This window comes from Myxocyprinus asiaticus, chromosome 43 (genome assembly GCF_019703515.2).
Source record: "Myxocyprinus asiaticus isolate MX2 ecotype Aquarium Trade chromosome 43, UBuf_Myxa_2, whole genome shotgun sequence".
In the NCBI taxonomy this organism is placed as follows: domain Eukaryota; kingdom Metazoa; phylum Chordata; class Actinopteri; order Cypriniformes; family Catostomidae; genus Myxocyprinus; species Myxocyprinus asiaticus.
Genome location: NC_059386.1, coordinates 32,723,063 through 32,742,753, shown reverse-complemented (window position 1 = coordinate 32,742,753; position 19,691 = coordinate 32,723,063). Strand labels below are relative to the sequence as shown.

At 38.3% G+C, this 19,691-nt stretch overlaps 2 protein-coding genes across 2 annotated transcripts in view; one reads left to right on the top strand and one right to left on the bottom strand.

The window, feature by feature from the left end:
• The first annotated feature begins 654 nt into the window (after positions 1 to 654).
• LOC127433902 (poly(ADP-ribose) glycohydrolase-like) lies at positions 655 to 13,917 on the top strand. The gene is made up of 16 exons (XM_051686237.1): positions 655 to 887; positions 2,086 to 2,361; positions 2,480 to 2,566; positions 3,366 to 3,497; positions 3,590 to 3,661; positions 3,747 to 3,833; positions 6,404 to 6,564; positions 6,684 to 6,799; positions 6,903 to 6,975; positions 8,305 to 8,380; positions 9,975 to 10,122; positions 10,949 to 11,027; positions 12,001 to 12,109; positions 12,446 to 12,554; positions 12,662 to 12,790; positions 13,518 to 13,917. The coding sequence occupies exons 2-16, from the start codon at positions 2,086 to 2,088 to the stop codon at positions 13,631 to 13,633; spliced, it is 1,770 nt and encodes a 589-aa protein (XP_051542197.1). The 5' UTR covers positions 655 to 887; the 3' UTR covers positions 13,634 to 13,917.
• A 575-nt stretch (positions 13,918 to 14,492) lies between these two features.
• The window catches only part of ogdhb (oxoglutarate dehydrogenase b), a 29,765-nt gene continuing 24,566 nt past the window's right edge, over positions 14,493 to 19,691 (bottom strand). Inside the window, exons 16-23 of the mRNA XM_051686213.1 lie at positions 19,525 to 19,652; positions 19,060 to 19,238; positions 18,901 to 18,972; positions 18,649 to 18,774; positions 17,380 to 17,452; positions 17,111 to 17,274; positions 16,551 to 16,705; positions 14,493 to 15,976 (exon numbers count right to left, since the gene is read on the bottom strand). Coding sequence (XP_051542173.1) covers positions 15,856 to 15,976; positions 16,551 to 16,705; positions 17,111 to 17,274; positions 17,380 to 17,452; positions 18,649 to 18,774; positions 18,901 to 18,972; positions 19,060 to 19,238; positions 19,525 to 19,652 — 1,018 coding nt within the window. The 3' untranslated portion in view covers positions 14,493 to 15,855. The remainder of the gene's footprint in view (positions 15,977 to 16,550; positions 16,706 to 17,110; positions 17,275 to 17,379; positions 17,453 to 18,648; positions 18,775 to 18,900; positions 18,973 to 19,059; positions 19,239 to 19,524; positions 19,653 to 19,691) is intronic.

The window sequence follows — 19,691 nt, the reverse complement described above, 5'->3', positions numbered from 1 at the left end:
ATTTACCCTCTCATCACACTCATGCCATGAGTAAGAAACTAATCAATATTTAAGTACTTTTCTTATTCTAAATCTCAACTTTCACATCTGAAAGTCACATCTGGCACCTGTTTAGTTTCACAAAGGATTTAAGTATTGATCTGTTTCTCACCCACACCTATCATATCACTTCTTAAGATATGGATTTAACCACTGGAGTTGTATGGATTTCTTTTATGCTGATTTTATCTGCTTTTTGGACCTTCAGATTTCTATGAAATATCTTCATTTGTGTTCTGCAGAAGAAAGAAAGTCATACACATCTGGGATGGCATGAGGGTGAGTAAATTATGAGACAATTTTCATTTTTGGGTGAACTACCCCTTTAAAATACTTAATATGCTTACCATGTTGACTTTCAACGATGTGCATCAAAAGCTAGCATTGCTTGTGTTTGCCTTATTCACAGAAAATAAAACTACAAGATCAGATGAAACAGAGCCCATACTATTTACAAATGTGAAAAGCGATTTTTGTGACATTTGTAAATGACGTCAGATGTCTTAGAAATCATTATGACGCTGTAAAATCACAATAACTGGAGTGTGGCGACATCTGGTGGTGACAGTGACGAATGACAATAGTCACATGACGAAAGGTGACAGTTGAACTAAAACACTCCTTTATCAAGGGGTTGACCAGGAAACACTACGATAAAATGTGTATAAATATTATATGACATAGAGATGCGTCTGCTTTCCTGCATTTCTCACAGTTAATATCTTGTAGTTGTTCTCGAGAACTGCCCACCAGCTGTAGGTTTCATTTGTGCATCATCACTTTCGTTCTCATTTCAGCTTAATCACAGCCACCGAACGTCAACAGCGTAAACTACTACAACCGTACAAGTGAGTAGATGCAAATATATACATTTCTAGATATTCTGTTTTAAAAGTATCATTTGTGTGACTTCGGGGAAGTTTAATCCACGTCAGGTTTAAAACCAGCACAGTTTGTAAACGCAGTTCTCGAAATCGAAAGTAAAATTGCTTAAAGTAAAAAAATAAAATAAAGTGCAGCATGTTGTATTTATGCACGAAAAAGAAAGCGACGAAATGTAATAAGTTCTCCTACCGCACTTCTTCAGTGTCAGTGACTAAACGTGTTTTTGTTTTGGTTGAGAACTACGTACCTGTCCCGAGTAATAAACGTGTCAGTGTTTGTCAGAACGAAACTAAATTTGTAATGTTAGTTTATGGTTCTAAAGTGAGACGTTCTGAGAATGTTAGGACGATTATTGGATACCAAGTTAAAAAATAAAATAAATAAAAAAATAAATAAAATAAACGGGAGACAGTTTCCCTCGTAAAAATTACTATGGTAACCAGTGAATGCAAAAATACTATGACAGTTATTGTCAAAACTCCAAAATCCTCATAAAATGGAACGTTAGTTTATAGTTATAAAAAGAACGTTCTGAGAATGTTAGGAACTGGTTACCATAAAAGTAACAAACGGGACACTGTTACCCTTGCACAAATAACCATGGTTACCAGTGAATGCAAAAATACTTTGACAGTAAATGTAAAATTATAAAACCATAATAAAATTGTAATGTTGGTGTATGGTTATACAGAGAATGTTCCTATAATGTTACGAATTAGTTGCCAAAAAACTAAACTAAACAAAATAACTAAATGGGAGACACTATTGCCTCACAAAAAATTACTATGGTTACCATTGCTACAAAAATACTTAGACAGTTATTCTCAAAACTACAAAATCGTAAAATTGGAATGTTAGTTTATGGTTATAAAAAGAAAGTTCCGAGAACGTTAGGAATTGGTTTCCAAAATACATGTAAGAACTTTGGAAGTTATGTAAGATAACTAATATAAGATAATAAGATAAAATAAAGTGTATTTTATCTGGTTACAAAACCTGCATGACCGCATTGGTTGTGGAAGGGGCCAACTTTCCTGATCGACAGGGGGCCTGGACAGATTTTTTATATGCCATCGGTTCCTGATTGTGATGTTAAGACCTGTTTTAAAATTGTTTGTTAAATATACCTGTTTCTGATGTTTCATTTTATTTTGGCCTTAGATGTCTCGTAACAACAGCGATCAGATGAAGGACATTTTAAATCCGACAGATAACAGTGGAAACGCTGAACCGCCACAAAAAGATGGGCCTTCAAAGCAGCGCTTACATAGTGATACTGGAGACGAAGGGACCACACATAGTATGTCTGGAAGAGCAGAACATGTGGGACACCAGGGGGCCATGCATACCCTCAGGTCACTCAACAAAATGCCAGACTGCTTAAGGGGTCAGCTAAATCAGCTATCAAACAGCCCAGAACACACAGTACTGATAGACGTGAGTCACAAGTTCTTAAGTACTTGTATTCCAATCCTGTCTTATAATTTGTGCAATAAATATTCATTTGATGTGTTTTTTTTTTTTTACATTTCATGTTATTCACTTGTCCGAGTAGACAGTGTGTTTCCGAGCTGGTCTAATCGCCCCTTACCAAAGACATCACGTTTGGGATGCCTCCCATGTTAAGTTACCACATATTTATGTAAGTATAACCATCCAGAATCCACTTTTATTAATTCTCTTTTGTACTTGATGTTTTCATAGATGTAGGCCCTAGCAATGGTGGACTCCCTGGCCAGTGCTCTGACTACAGAACTAGGGAGCAGACAAAAGTCCAAAGTATACTTCGGGTGTCCGTGTTGCGGATCGCTCTGTGAACAGTATGTGTGACGTAAATTGCTTCATAAGCTCGCCGCATAGATTTTCTTGACACGTGGTCCTAGGCTGTGCGCGTTGCTGACGCATGCGCCTATTAATGACTGTACTAAAAGAGTATCACAAAGAAGTTGTATTGGGCATGCGTCAAACGTGTTGGTATTCGCTCGCAGTCAGAAGAGTATACTCAAGGCAATGTGGTCGACCAGGCGTGAGCCAATCTGGAACACACAAAAACAAAGTATACCTGGGCCTTAAGATGCGTCCTTGGTCTTTAAATAGTAAATGGTGTGCACTTTCATAGTGACTTTTTTAACCTTAGTGGTTCTACAAATGCTTTACACTGTGTCTCATTCACCCATTCATGATAGCAGAGCTGCCATGCAAGGTGCTAGCCTGCCATTGGGAGCAAAATGGGGTTCAGTGTCTTGCCCAAGGACACTTTGGCATGTGGAGTTATGTGGGCCGGGAATCAAACTGCTAACCCTGTGATTAGTGGACAACCTGCTCTACCGCCTGAGCCACAGCCGCCCACAATTTATTCTATGTAGCTCTAGTAGTTGTATTCGAGAGCTTTACTGAACATTAAGGTTATAAATATATATATTAATCATTATTTCTCTTAGCAACCCCCTGCTGCTCACCAGAGTTCCCATAAGAGTTCCCATGACACTCACCACGCACAACCCTCTCGCTGGCAAGTCACTCAGACAGTGTTGAACAAACTCAAAGGCAATTTCTCTATTGGGGATATTCAGGTAATGTAATCAAAAAAAGGCAGTTACTTTTACACCAGCTGAGCTGGTCTATCTCTCATAGTCTGAACTGATATCTGTCTGTCTTTTTGTAGACTGCAATTATGGCGTACAATTCCAGCTATAAGAAAATCTGGACTTTCGAAGCACTTCAATATTACGGCCAGGTTAGTGAATCATTCTCTGTAAGAGACAGCTTGTCAATGGCAGTGAGAAAATAATTGGTTAACAGATTTGTCAATTGCTCCACAGAAAGTGAACTCAATGGACAATTGTCTGAATACGGTGATCCCTAAAATGGCTAAACTAGCTCTTGATTTACCTGATCTCATTCAGCAGGTATGTCTTACATGTTTGGTTATTTTTTTGCCCAGACTTTGGCTCTGTTCCAAAACCTAGTGAGTTGCCACGCTGTCTACTGCATACTGCATACACAGGCAGCTGCTTTCTAAAGCAACTGAAATGGAATGTCATAAGTGACTAATTTTGGAAAGTTGTACATAAGCTAAAATGAAAACTAAATACAACCCCCCCCCCCACCAGAAAAAAAATGGAAATGGAAAAACTACATAAAACATTACCCCTGAACGAATGATTCTTATCAACTGGTTCTTTTCAGTAAATGAAAAACTTACTGAACCGCAAGACATTTATTTCGTCATGTCTGGCTCAAAATGAACCAAGGCTTGTTACTGTGTTATGTGTACCCACAGCTTGTGAGACTTAGTTCACCCAAAAATGAAAATTCTCTCATCATTTACTCACCCTCATGCCATCCCAGATGTGTATGACTTCCTTTCTTCTGCAGAACACAAATGAAGATTTTTAGAAGAATATTTCAGCTCTGTAGGTCCATACAATACAAGTGAATGGTGACCAGAACTTTGACGCTCCAAAAAGGAGATAAAATCAACATAAAATTAATCCATACGACTCCAGTGGTTTAATCCATGTCTTCTGAAGCGATCCAGTTGGTTTTGGAATATAACTCCTTTTTCACTGTACATCTTGCCAGTGCAGCCTCTTGGCACGATCATGATTTCAAGCTCGATTACACTTCCTAGTGCTCGACACATGCGCAGAGCGCTAGATGGTGCTAGGAAGTATGATTGATAATGAAATCTTTATCGCCAAGGAGACTGTTCTCATCCAAAACAAACTGCATCACTTCAGAAGACAAGGATTAAACCACTGGAGTCATATGGAGTACTTTTAAACTGACTTTCTGATTTTTGGAGCTTCAAAGGTCTGATCACCATTCAACATAACGAGCTGAAATATTCTTCTACAAATCTTTGTTTGTGTTCAGCAGAAGAAAGAAAGTCATACACATCTGGGATGGCATGGGGGTGATTAAATGATGAGAGAATTTTAATTTTGGGTTGAATTATTCCTTTAAATCAGAGTAATTACTCAATATGACAAAGTACATTTAAAGATACACAATAGTTAATCAATATATTTATTAAAAAATATCTATGAATTGGATATTGGATTAGGGCAGTGTTTCCCAAACTGGGGTACGCATACCCCTAGGGCTACGTGAGGTGACGATGGGGGTACGCAAACAAAATTCTTAAATGTACTGTTCTTTTAATTTCATCCCAGTATAAAATAACATTCAAACCAAGATCGTGTATTTCTCTCTGGCAAAAAAAATATTTTGTGCACCCTTAAGTGTAGAAACACCAAAATGGCCATGTCATAAAGGTCAGGTAAACAGCATGCAATGAAATAACCTATCTTTTGCGATTAAAAAATGCATCTACTCATCTGTTGTGAATGAGAGCGCAACATACGTGACGCAAGTATCTTTTTTCGCCAGACCAGCACACTCCTAGGTGACGAAGCGAAGTGATAGTTAGTAAAACGGATACTTTGCTGTTTTACCAGACACGCACTTGTCAGTCATCCATAAATGTAGTTTTGCTTCTCTTGCGCACTGGCAGCTCTTATAAAGTGCTGGTACGTTGTCCTGCTCCCGCGACATGATGAGGGGAGAGTTTGCAAGTTATGCAGTTCTGTCATATCTAGCACACCCATCTAAGTAATTGGTAAGCCATTAATTCAATATGTATATGTACAAATATGACATGCTTGAATTAAGGGAATTGTTTTACAAAGCGAATTGTGTTAAATATACATATTTTCAAAATACCTTGTGTAAATGTTATCTATGCATTAGAGAGGGGGTGCGCAAAAGGATGTTGAATGTTTGGAGGGGTACACCACTGTAAAAAGTTTGGGAACCACTTGGTTGGGGAGTCCAGCTATACAACCTACATTACACAAATGACTGTTTTCCCCATTCTCCATTTCTCCCTTAATATAAAGACTCAAACTAACATTTCAAACTAAATACAAAAACTATACTTACAACTAAAACTACACTAAAACTAACAAACAAAACGGAAATGAAACAATATGAAAATGTTGCCTACATACTTTAGGCAGCTCACTAGGTTTTACAACAGAGCAATTGTTATTTACGAATGTTGTATTTAAGTAGTATTTTTTACATTGCAAAGCTAAAAGAAATGAAAACTATAGACAGTACTGTGCAAAAGTTTTAGGCAGTTATGAAAAATGTATATTGAGGATGTTTTCAAAAATAATGCGATGAATAATTTGTATTTATCAGTTAACTTCATACAAAGTGCAGTAAACATAAAAAATAAAATAAAACTCAATATTTGGTGTGACCTACCTATGCTTTTAAAATGGCACCAATTCTCTTAGGTACACTTGCGCACAGTTTTTCAAGGTTTTTGGCAGATAGTTTGTTCCAAGCATCTTGCATGCATGATTTCCTGTAAAGCTGCTTTGAAACTGTGTGTGTTGTGAAAAGCGCTATAAAAAAAAAAAAAAAAAAAAAAAAAAAGATTTGTTTGTTTGTCTTCTCTGTCTAGCCCATCCCCCTTCTGCGAAGGCAACAGTACCGGGCCATAACTCTGTCTCAGCAGCAGATATCCTGTCTGTTAGCCAATGCCTTCTTCTGCACTTTCCCTCACAGGAACAACACTAAGCAAAGCTCAGAATACGCCAGTTTCCCGACCATTAATTTTAACAGGTTAAACTTAAACCATCGTATGCTGTACATATTTTTCAATTTAAGATGGAAATCTTGAAGGTACTGGTTGTCTTTAACTTGTATATTCAAAATGTTTTTTTTTTGTTTTTTTGCCATAGCCTGTTTTGTAACCCGATGAGAGACCAAGAGCAAGCAGTTAAAAAGGCACAGAAACTGAGAGCCATATTCCATTACTTCACCACTGTGACAAGTGACAGTTCTGATGTACCCCCACGTAATGAGCATCTATCTTAATTCATTGCATTATAACTGATGGATTTTTAAAACCACTCAGCATTCCAAATGTGTAACAGTTTAATTTTCAATTCCTTGAATAGAATCTAAACCAGATGGTCTGGTTACTTTTGAAAGGATCAGCATTCCAGCCTCTCAGCTCCCTGATTGGAAGAAGTAAGTTGCATTAGTTACATTTGTACATAGTAGAGTTGGGATACTCGAGTCCGAGTCCAATTTTAATGGATTTGGACTTGTCACAGACTCTAATGCATTTTTACTCAGACTTGACTTGGACTCAAGACTTTAGGATTCCGAGTCCATGGAATTTGTGATGCAGTGACAAACAAACAAATAACGTAACATAGGGTGACCATACATCCTCTTTTTCAGACCTGGAAAAAAAGAGTCTGGCCCTGATTTCAAAATTGCCTCTAAATGTCTGGGATTTGTCTTTGTCTTCATAATGAGGTGCTCTTTACAGTTAGTACTATCATACATTCTGTGTATTTGATACTGCACATCAGTTTTCACATGTATACGTCCTTACGTGTGATTATTCTGGCCGAGAGCAGCAGCGCACACTCTTTCAAAGTACTTTCTCTCTCTCTCGCCCGCCCGCATGCTGTATGTGCGCGTGAAAGGGATCGCCACACGTGCCTTGCCACTCTCATCCAGAAACATCAATAGCGCAAGTACACTATTAAGAGTACGTTCCCCAGTTCTGCAAATTATTAAATAGAATAAATGTTTTATCAGACTCACGTTACTACGAAAGCCATTTCTAATGAAAATGTTGACTATATCGAGACAAAATCAAATATGCTAGGGATCAGGGATATTTAAACTAATATGACGGATGAAATAGACCATTGAAATTGTACAACTCAGTCCATGACATATTTGTAGTGCATCCTCTGTGTGTTACCTGTAAAGCTGGCACTTGCATTTCAATGGCAAAAAAGTCAGAAAATACAATGAAGAACACAAGTGAGGGAAGACGTCTCTATTCACCTATTATCCATACTAAATATAATGCGAAAGAAGTTTGTCATAAAAAAAAATTTGATCTTAACTTTAGGGAAGTAGGCTACACCTGGACACAGCAGGAGGATTGAAAAGTGTGAAGTGTAGTAGAATAAAAATACATTTCTAATGGTATCTGATCTTTTCTGTTTAATTTTATGGGCATTATTAAATGTTTTAATATTAGCATTTATTAAATGTATTAAACACATTCAATGTATTTCATTAATTACATTCAATGTATTTCACCCATAATTTTAGATAAAACTAATCTAAACTGAATGGACAAATTGAAAATTAAAATTCGAAATAACATGAATAGATTCATTCGGACTCAGCCTCTTATAGACTCGGTCTTGAGTCTGACTCGTCCCCTTTTATACTCTGACTCGACTCGGACTCGAACCCAACACTAGTACATAGACTAAATCAAGCCAAATAATAGCTGAAATGCTTTTTATTGACTGTATTTAACATTAGTCAGAAGAAGACCCTGAAGCACCTGGAAATCTCTTCAAAAGGGTCCATTGAGGAAGAGGGAACAGGCATGCTACAGGTAAGTTTCGTCCAAACATCAGGACACTTTACTATAGCTTTCTTTTCTTCAAAAGCAGCTAACGTTTTGGATACATTTCAGGATTGCTTGACATAAAACAAGACTTTCCTTTCTGTGAGGCAAGCTTATAGTCAACAGGAAATCAAAATGGACCCTTTTTACAAGACCCAATGAAATCTAAATAGGAGTTTTGTGGCTTTTAGTCCATGTCTGTTTACTTTGAGCTCATCTACACTGAGGAGCCAAAACATTATGACCACTCACAGGTGAAACAAATAATGTTGATCATCTCCTAACAAGGCCATATGTCAAGGTCTGGGTAGATTAGATGGCAAGCAAACAATCAGTTCTCGTAGTCAGCATGTTGAATGCAAGAGAAATGGGCAGGAGTAAAGACCTGAGTGACTTTGACAAGGGCCAAAATGTTATGGCCAGAACACTGGGTTAGAGCATCTCTGAAACGGCAAGGCTTGTGGGGTGCTCCCGGTCAGCAGTGGTGAGTACCTACCAACAGTGGTCCGAGGAGGGACAAACCACAAACCAGCTACAGGGTGTTGGGCGCACAAGGCTCATTGATACACATGGGCAACAATGGCTTCCCGTCTGATCCAAACCAACAGAAGGTCTACTGTGGCACAAGTCACAGAAAATTAATGATGGTTATGGGAGGAATGTCTCACAACTCACAGTGCATCGCACTCTGCTACATATGGGGCTGCATAGCTGCAGACTGGTCAGACTGCCCATGATGATCCCTGTCCACCGTCGAAAGCGCCTACAATGGGCATGCGAGTGTCAGAACTGGACCTTGGAGCAGTGGAAGAAGGTTGCCTGGTCTGATGAGTACCGTTTTCTTTTACATCACGTGGACAGCCATGTACGTGTGCGCCATTTACCTGGGGAAGTGATGGCACCAGGATAAACTCTGGGAAGATGACAAGCCAGTGGAGGAAGTATGATGCTCTGGGCAATGTTCTGCTGGGAAACCCTGGGTTCGGCCATTCATGTGGACGTCAATTTGACACATGCCACCTATCTAAACATCATTGCAGACCAGGTACACCCCTTCATGGCAATGGTATTCCCTGATAGCAGTGGCCTCTTTCAGCAGGATAATGAGCCCTGCCACACTGCACACATTGTTTGGGAATGGTTTGAGGAACATGATGAAGGGTTCAAAGTGTTGCCCTGGCCTTCAAATTCCCCAGATCTCAATCTGATTGAGCATCTGTTAGATGTGCAGGACCAACAAGTCTGATCCATGGCGGCTCCACCTCACAACTTACAGGACTTGAAGGATCTGCTGCTAATGTGTTGGTGCCAGATACCACAGGACACCTTTGAGTCCATGCCTCGGCAAGTCGGTGCCGTTTTGGCGACACGCGGAGGACCAACAGCAGATTAGGCAGGTGACCATAATGTTTTGGCTCATCTGTGTATTGGTAAGTCTAAAAGTTCTTATCAACCTGCTTACTGGTAGGCAGTTAGATATCCCAGGTTTATGCCAAGCTATGCCAAATTTATCCGACAAGCAAGTCAGATTTGGAAGAACAAGATTTTTTTTTAATAACCTACAACATTTTGTGCTGGACAGGTCGACTTTGCATGTAAATACATTGGTGGTGGAGTGCTGGGATCAGGACTGGTTCAGGAAGAGATCCTCTTCCTCATGAGTCCTGAGCTCATTGTGGCCAGACTCTTCACAGAGAAACTGGAAGATAACGAGTGCCTGAAGATCACAGGTACAGTCCAGGCAATTAGAAAACACGAAGATATCTCATGAAGTAAAAAAGTCAGTTAAAGGTATAGTTCCTCCAAAAATGAAAAGTCTGTCCTCATCTTCTTATCCTCATGCTGTATGCTTGATAAAAAAATAGCAGTTACGAAGAATTTTATTCTGAAGAATGTTTCGTGTAGGATTTGGTGAGGATACTGTTTTCCTTACAACGAAAGTGGATGGTGACTATGGCTCTCAAGGTCCAAAGAGGACAGTAGTACTATGAAAGCGGTCCATATGACTTATGAGGTATATTCCAAGTCATCCAAAGCCATCTGAAAGCTTTGTGCCAGGAATGGATTTAAGTATTTATTCACCTAAAATCTTGTACTGCTACAAATGCTACTTTGATGAAGCTATCAGAAATTATAGATATAAATTACAGATAACAGCTTAAGACAAGCAGTCATTTTATACATATGTATTTTGCCATTTTTTTTTCTTCCTGGCATTTTATGCAGCACATAAAAAATAGAGCATCAGTCAACTGAAGGCACAATGCAAAGTGCTGCATCAGGCACTTGCTGTGTAGATGGCTGAATTATAATGGGAACAATCTAGTTTGGTCACATTGAAAATTGATGGATCGGTATTGACAGATTATAATACACATTCAAACGAGAACTTCAATTTGTGACACCAAAACATGATTTAAGGGACATAAGGGGTGTTCATGATGAAAGCGTTTTTATTTTTGGGTGAACTATCCTAGAGGTTTCATCTCAAAATGATGATATTGATGGTTACATTATGAAACATGTTTAATAGTTTCATGCCTAATGTCTCATCAGGGTCCCAGGTGTACAGCTTGTATTCCGGCTACAGCAAATCCTTTGAGTGGGCGGGTCCATACTTTGATAAAACCAAGCGGTGAATATCTATGACAAATGTATATTTCAAAGGCTGACATTGTAGGATTGTTGTGTTAGCGTAATGGATCGTAAGAGAGTGTAGATGCCATATTTAAATGAAAGACAAAACATTTATAATCGCATCAAAGTAAGAATGGCTTCCACCCTGAATCCTGTATTTGTGAAGAATTTCCCAAGAAAAACTTTTTTTATTTTATTATTTTTTATTTTTAAGTTTCATACTCTGCTAGTTTCAGGTTTAATTTCTCTGTCTTTTTATCATATTGTATTGTATTTTAAGGAATATTCCGGATTCAATTCAAGCTCAATCCACAGCAGTTGGGGCATACTGTTGATTACCAAAAAAATAATTTCAACTCGCCTTTTCTTTAAGGTTACAGTGAGGCACATACAATAGAAGTGAATGGGGACAATTTTTTGAGGGTTTAAAGGGCAGCAATGTGAAGCTTATAATTTTATAAAAGCATTTACATTCATTCTTCTAGTAAAACTCATGTATAATTTGAGCTGTAAAGTTCTTTAAATCGTCGTTTTTAAGTTTTAGGGTTATAGGGTTTGTTGACAACATCATCATGGCAACAAAGTTGTAAAATCAGCAAAAACACAGAAAAGGTAAGCGATTTGATTACACTAAAATCATGTTAACACACGTATTGTTTACGTCTTGTGGCTGTACTTTTGAAAAAGTGGGTATTTTTACATTCTAAAATTGGCCCCCATTGACTTGCTTTGTAAGTGCCTCATTGTAACCCAGATTTTTGCTTTTTTAAAGAAAAGGACAAGTCTAAATACATTTTTGTGGTAATTAACATCATGCAAATGCTCTCGATTGAGCTTAACTTTTCTTTTAAGGGCTAGTAACTCAAAGCAACAATTGGTCTCATAAAAGGACATTATAGTTTAATGTTGGTTTTACAGCTATATGGAAATAATGGTAAAATATTGTAACATTCATGGTTCTTCATTCACAGAGATGAATGGAAAAGACGTTATCGGCAGATAGTTGCCATTGATGCTCTGAACTTTAAGAACCCAAAGGAGCAGTACACCAAAGAGAACATAAAACGAGAACTCAACAAGGTCTGGATGTTTTGTTGTTTTGACTCAAAAGTGAAAATTATGTCATCAATTACTCACTCTCATGGTGTTCCTAACTGTATGACTCTCTTCCATGGAACACAAAAGGAGATGTCAGGAAGAATGTTAGGCTAACAATATGCCTAACATCTCCTTTTGTGTAATGAAAGTCATACAGGTTTGGAATAACATGAGGGTGAGTAAATTATGACATAATTAACATTTTTGGGCAAACTATTCCTTTAAAGGGACTATCAGCATGTATATTAGTACAATATTAATTAGATTATAGACTGGAACAGGCTGCTGTATGTTGCTAATGCTGTTTGTCTCTAAAAGGCTTATGTGGGATTCAAGGGAGACCCGAAAACCGATCAGGAAAACCTCCCAGCCATCGCAACAGGAAACTGGGGCTGTGGAGCCTTCAATGGTGACCCCAAACTCAAAGGTAATCAACACAAACACACACATCCTGTTTGATATGGAAGAATTGTGAGCACTCCATGACAGCTTACAATAAATACATAAAACAGAATGTGTCTTTATCTTTAACAGCTCTCATCCAGTTGATGGCTGCCGCTGTGGCTAAAAGAGACATGGCATACTTTACCTTTGGCAATGAAAAGCTGGCCAAGGAAGTGCAAATAATGCATCATCATCTGGTCGACAAAAAAGTAACCGTTGGTACGTACATTCATCAATTGCAAAAGAAACTGACAGGCTTATACGTTGATGTCAGTTTGTAGGCCAATCTGGAAAAAAACAATCTTAAAAAAAAAAAAGAAAAAAAGTATGAGTAAAATAAGGTCTGTCTTTAACATTACTTGAATGTGCTTTTATTTTTATCTAAGGACTACAACAGTTGTCTAATTCGTGAAACGCCTAAACTCACATACTTACGGTAGTTTTTTTAGCTACTTGTTTGCAACTAGTTACATTTTTTAAACACAGCAGCTAACATTCTCTTTAGGGTTTTAGGACTACATACGGACATTTGTCAGTCCATAGACCATATTCAGCAGCGCCATCTTTGATTTTTGATGGGAATGACAACGAGGCTGTGAGGGATGGACGAACAGTCTCTTTAATGGGCTGAACTGCAGTTTAAAGTGTTTTTGGATTGTTCCATGGACAAAACATTGAAAAAATATCTTTTCAAGAATATTCAGTAGACAAAAACTCCAAATGTGATCTAGGAACTTTTTACAGCTTTATATTGTGCATATCATTGAAGAGATTTTAAGTCTATCCCTCACAGCCTTGCTTTCATTCCCATTAAAAATCAAAGATGGCACTACCGTGAATAAGGTTTATTGTACTAAGTTGAAAACAGTAACATCTTTTTATGGTTACAGGAATGCTACAGTTATACATATAAAGCATTATCTGATTGCTTCCACTCTTTGAACAGATAAACTGTATCAGATACTGAAGGACTACTGTGGACATTATGCTCGAGATCATCAAGCAAAAGACCTGTACAGATACGTCAGTGAAAAGACTGGGTCTAAGCATAGCCTACTGTAAACCTGGTGACTAAAACCAATAAGGCCATGCAAATTCATTATCTTCTGCAGTTTCAAATGAGAAGCTGCTTGGGATGATGTAAGAATGTATCAGATCTCTTATGGATCAAAATAATAAAGTGTCAATACTAATCTATAAGCTGCTGTAAGAAATTCTTTAATTAAAAAGCTTTAGCCATATGGGGCATTCATAATTTTCAAAGACATGTGTAAGCTCTGATAAAGGACACATATCACATGTCCATGGTTTTTTTTCTTCTGCAAAATAAATTCTTTTTAATGTTACAGGTCGAGTGTGTATTTTTTTCCCCCGCAGTTAAAATGCAGAGAAAACTACAAGTAGTGCATTTCTAAGTTGATTTCCCCAAAAAGTGACGCTATCAAAACGTAACCGTTTTTTTGAGCATCCCAACACAGCAATGTCGACTCAACCAATGGTGCGAGTTTTTGGCAGGACTGTCTGTTTGTTGACCAATTGAAGATGAGTTTAGAGAAACTTGTTTGAAAACAGTAATTATTTTTGCAATTTCTATTGGTGGTGCTTGTGTCGCAAAAACGACACACTTCAGCTTTAAAACTGTTGTGCAGCAAGCAGGGATGCAAACTCATGAGAGGTGAAAAAGGTGAGAAAATCAAAGCAGGTGTTCCAGATGTAGATGTTCAGTTTATTTGTTTGTTGTATTTAAAGGTTTTTGTTCTATAAAAAAAAAAAAAAAAGTTTGTAAGCTAAAAGTAACCATTTTAAGTGATTTTAATAAGGTACATTTAGAAATTTTCCCCAAACATTTGTTTCAGAAAAGGTGTAGTTTGCATCCCTGATCAAGTATTTGCATAAACAAGGAAAAAGATTGAAACTGATATGGTGTTTTTATTTATTTAATGAAGTTTTATAATAATAGTTTGGAATAAACATAATGCTAAGAAAATAAATAAATTATTTTATTTTAAGTCCTGGAGAGATTATTGAAGCTTGCTGTGTAATCTCCATATATTTGTTTAAATTGCAAGATGATAAAATGATTGTTTCGGCTTGCAATCCTAGTCTATACGGATGTTCATGATAATTTGGCACAGAATGTTGAGACAGGGATGATAATGAGGAAGATAATAAAGGACGGGGAAGAGAGAATGGGGTGATTTAAGTATTCTCTCGTTCATTTAAATCAGTGGATCTCAACCAGGGGGTCGGGACCCACTAGGGGGCCTCAGCACACTTCCAGGTGGGGCCTCAATATCTCTTAAAATTATTTAAAATAATAAAATAATAAAATAATTTTTATATAATTATAATAATAATTCAACTTACTGAAAATGCTAAAAATGTAATAACTCCCTTCAACAGCTTGCTTTTTATGAATAATATACAGTTCAAGACTTCTGGAATCACACGTTTTAAGGAAATATCTTATAATAGATATATCTTATAACAAATGTAATAGCCTACATGGGGGGCCATCGAATATTTTCTCAGTCACTGGGGGGCCTTGGAGTTGGGTTTTATAAAGGTTGAGAACCACTGATTTAAATGATTAGGAGGGGAACTACTGTACCAAATGGTACTTTCAGTTACATTCAATAACAAATGCAGAGAAGCAAATGACATACTGTGATATTGCTAAATGCAGGCAAGCTGACTTGTTCCTCTTGCAATAATTTAAAAATGCATATGGATCCATGCGTGGCGCTTAAACTTTCTCATGCTATCAAGTCTTTATATCTTATTTCAGAGACGCCCATGTCCCCTTAGTTTAGGCTTGGTGCAAGCATTTGTTGCTCTTTTGTTTGTAATTTTTGTGCATACTTAAAGGAACATAGTGGTAGTATTGAGAAAAGACCTCTAGGTCAAGCTGTGCATCACTTTAACAGGACAAGTTTACCTAAAAATTAAAACTCTAATCATTTATTTACCCTCATGATTTTCCAAACTCATTTGACTTTCACTTTTAAGACTCTATTTAAAACCATCATCAACATGCCTTATGCATGCATGCAGACTGATGCCATAATTCTGTAGTTACTAATAACTTTTGGGAAAAATCTGCATATATAGGCCTGTCATACCTACAGTGCAAAGCAAACCTGTTCTTTGGTCTTTGTCATATATTGTGGCATTAATGAGGTGATACCTAGCTGTCAGCTTGCTTTCTAATGCTAACAGTGGAGTGGAGTACAGTTTTTTTCCCCGAAGAACAAGGGATGGAGGGATGGATGGGGCAAGGGCGGTTAAGACTGCCCCTGAAAGGCATCTAGGTTGAAGGCTGTGTCCAGAAAGCGCTCCAGCTCCATGAGATGCGCCTTCTTGTTCCCTGTGGCGGGGGCAGCAGCAGGTTCTCGACCAGCGTACCTGAGGAGAACACCACACGAGTCAAGGAACATGAGTTATGATTTAGTACAACCCCTGACAAACAGTGCATGGGGACGATGGGTCGTTCATGGTGAATCTCACAAAAACTTGTCCAGGTGATACTTCACCCCAAAATCAAAAGGAAAAAACTGATTTTTGTGACAGTACTGACATGACATTTTCCCCACAATTTCTTGTTTTTAGTTGAGTTTTTATAATTTCCATTATTCTCAGTGGTGATTCTCCTTGTTGTAATACAATCATTATAAAATGCTCTAAAAATCTGAATAAATTTAAGGCAGTAAAACAGATAATACTATTATGTATAAATAATATATATTTTCAAAATATCTTTTTTGCATTACAGTAATGAGAATGAGATTTTCTTGCATTACAGTAATAAGAACTGAGTGCAAAATTGTGCTTAATTGTCATGAAAATAATGTCACAATACCAAAAAAACATGAATGGTCGTAAAAATTTACTTTTATTTTGGAGTGATATATGACCTAGACATGTTATTGACCGGTTTTGTATAATTAAACAAACAAATGAATCCACGGTGATGCGTTACCAAACGGGACGGCTGTTATTGAGGGTTCTGCTGATGCGTGGCTTGACGTAGTCATAGTAGCCTTGATTCTTATGTTCCTCCTGACACCACAGCAGCTGTGCCTGTGGATACTTCTCTGCCTCTGCCTTCACCAGGTCAAATGGGAATGGAGAGAGCTGGAAAATAATACATACAAACTTAAACACAGCTCAAGAAAAACAGGATTGTTCTTGCTCTTGAAACGAAAGATGTGCTATGAAGGCATGACATTTGTTTAGAAATCTTTATAGTTATGAGGTCACATGAGCATATTAACATATGACCACCCACATTATGATTCACCAACAGTGTGAATCATAACAGAGGTAATTTACATAGAAGTCTTAAAGGTACGGTAGCAAAAACAGCTGTTTACTTTTAAGGGTCAGAGAGAGGGTGGAAGATGGTTGCGTCAAACTAAATTACAACTTTCTAGGTGCAAAAAAGTGGAATTCAGGTAAAAAATAAATTGCTTCAAACATGTAAAATATGGCTTATTTAGTAAACATAGTGAAAGTGACTGTAGGTGATAGTGTGTATACCTGCTCAATGCGGCTGATGGCCACTGTGTTGTCCATGCCCCTGGTTTTTCGCTCTTTGGTGAGTTCATAGTAAACCTTCCCTGTGCAGAAGATGAGATGCTTCACTCCCGCTGAATTCTGGGATGCACTTCCTTCCTCTGGAATCAAACGTCTGAAGTGTGTGCCTAATCAAATCCAAACACACACCAGACCATTACTACTAACTTCAGCTGTTTTCATTTATTTATCCCAAAACATGGCCTAATTTTTTTAAATGTGAAAGCAATCACCTGGTAACATTTCGTCAAAACTTGACTTGGCCTCTGGGTGGCGTAACAGTGATTTAGGCGTGAAGATAATAAGCTAGAGCAAGTAGACAGAATGAAATCAAGATTAAAACTTAAAAAACAATTGCCAGAATTAGCTACAGACAGGGTTCAGATACTTTTTGAACAATTAAAGGTGCACTCAGCGATTCCTGAGAAACACTGTTGATATTCCAACTGCCAAAACAAACACACCCCTCCCTTCAGTGCTCCTTTAGAAGCTCCGCCCCCCAAATTCATGCACGTGAGACGGTTTTATGCACACCATCTCCAGACACTCACATCTCTCCTGCTACTAAATCTAACATCACAACAACAGGATATATGGGTTCTGTGAAACATAGCAAAATTTATGTTACCCAACTATTAAGAAATAAAGAGCAACTTCTGCATCCGTCTTCAAGCCTTTCACCTCTCAGAGGTTTCTCCACCACTGAAAAGCCTCGCCGATGTTGACGCGGCTCCTAACCCTCGACTTATCATAATCCTTTTTTTTTTTTTTTAGTTTATATTTGTCTGACCTTTTTCTCTCAGTCTGTTTCTCAGCCATTTGTCCTCCTTGGAGTTTAGAAAGTTCGCATCAGCCAGATTTGCCGTCGCTCTTCTAATTAATTTCCCTCTCGCTCTGCCCCCACCCCCCATCCTGTGCATGCGCAAGAACCACCCCCTGTTGCTGATTGGCTGGAGTAATGTTGTGTGGATCGGTCTGTTCCACTTTGTGTTTGTCCCATTTACAGAGCCAGGGCTGTGTACAAATACTTTTATCGAGAACGAATACATGAGCAAAGTATCTAACCTGATACTAGTCCTATAACAAACGCATCATTCTTTTTGCGTGGCGCTTCACCCGTGGAAATCTGGAGGATTCCAAACTCCTGAACTCTTCCATTGGATGAAGCTGGTGGCAACTAAAGGGAACACACTAGTGGAGACAAATGCGCTGTGAAATGTGGCTGTACGTGACAGCGACACCCAGTGTTCAGAATACAAATTTCAAATAATTTCTCAATATCGGGCCAAATTATGTTCTATTTCCAAAATCTCTTGCGGGCCAGCGAGCCGCAGATGGCCCGTGGGCCGTAGTTTGGACACCCCTGCGCTACACTCTACACAAGAGTAATATAATCTTCTCTATGACAGTTTAACAATTTTAAATTCCCTGATATTTCCATTTTTTCCATGACCATGGGAACCCTGTATTAATGATGTTGTATGTTTAGTATAGTTCCTTACAGGCTTTCTGAAGGGCAAAATAATTTGCCTTCTCAGGACATGAAAGTAGTTTGCAGGAGTGGAGCAGTTCACCACAATCCAGTTACAGTCATACAGCTGCCGAACGGCAAAGTCTTCTGTGATTTTCTGTGACAAACAAAACCGTATGAAGCCTTGTATTACAGTAGTGGCAGGAACAATATTGATATTAATAGTAATAATAGTGCTCGGTTAAAATTTCCACGTTTCAAAGGCAGCAGATATTGAGCTTACCGGGAAAACATCAGGGTCGTCATTGCACATCTGCAAGAATCTCTCTGGACGGGCAGATGAGTGCTCTGGGCCCTTTAAACATCAGCCAGCAAAAGATTAAAAAGGGAATTGATGGAACAATGAAAGCACAAAGGAGGATATAGGAACATATAACCTCACCATGCCCTCCATTCCGTGAGGCAGCAATAGCACGATTCCATTCTGTCTGACCCACTTGGCCTGGCCAGGGGAGATGAACTGGTCAATGATACACTGGGCTGTGTTATGGAAGTCTCCAAACTGAGCTTCCCAAAGCACTAAAGCGTTAGGACTTGCCATGGCAAAGCCCAACTCAAAACCTGGATACACACAGAGATGCAGACCTGAGGACATGCTTGTTTTGAGGCTAGTAGTCTCATGTAGCCTGATTTTTGACTATTAGCACAAAGTCTGGTCAACTTTGTGGCCAAGAACTTCCTACCTGCATAGGAAGGGTCTGCTTGATGACATATAAAATAACCAGCCATAGTTTGTTTTTACATGTCCACAATAATAGACTGGCTGCTAAGTGCCTCAATAAAACTCTGATTAAAACCTGACTCCCAGACATTTTGTTTAAAGAGACATGGATAAATGAATACCCACCTAGAACCCCATATTCAGATAGGGAGCTGTTGCACACAGTGTAAGGAGCCTGGTTTGGATCCATGTAGTTCATGGGAATGCAAGTCCTTTTGTCTACATTCTGATCATGCAGCACGTGGTGGCGATGACTTTGAAGAGAACACAAGCCAGCAGAAAATGAAAACAGT

Excerpts from the sequence above, each read along its gene's own strand:
- LOC127433902 (XM_051686237.1), top strand. The coding sequence starts at position 2,086 with ATGTCTCGTAACAACAGCGATCAGATGAAGGACATTTTAAATCCGACA. Across the intron at positions 6,565-6,683 it reads CCGACCATTAATTTTAACAG|CCTGTTTTGTAACCCGATGA; the intron begins GTTAAACTTAAA and ends TTTTTGCCATAG. Across the intron at positions 6,800-6,902 it reads CAGTTCTGATGTACCCCCAC|AATCTAAACCAGATGGTCTG; the intron begins GTAATGAGCATC and ends TTCCTTGAATAG.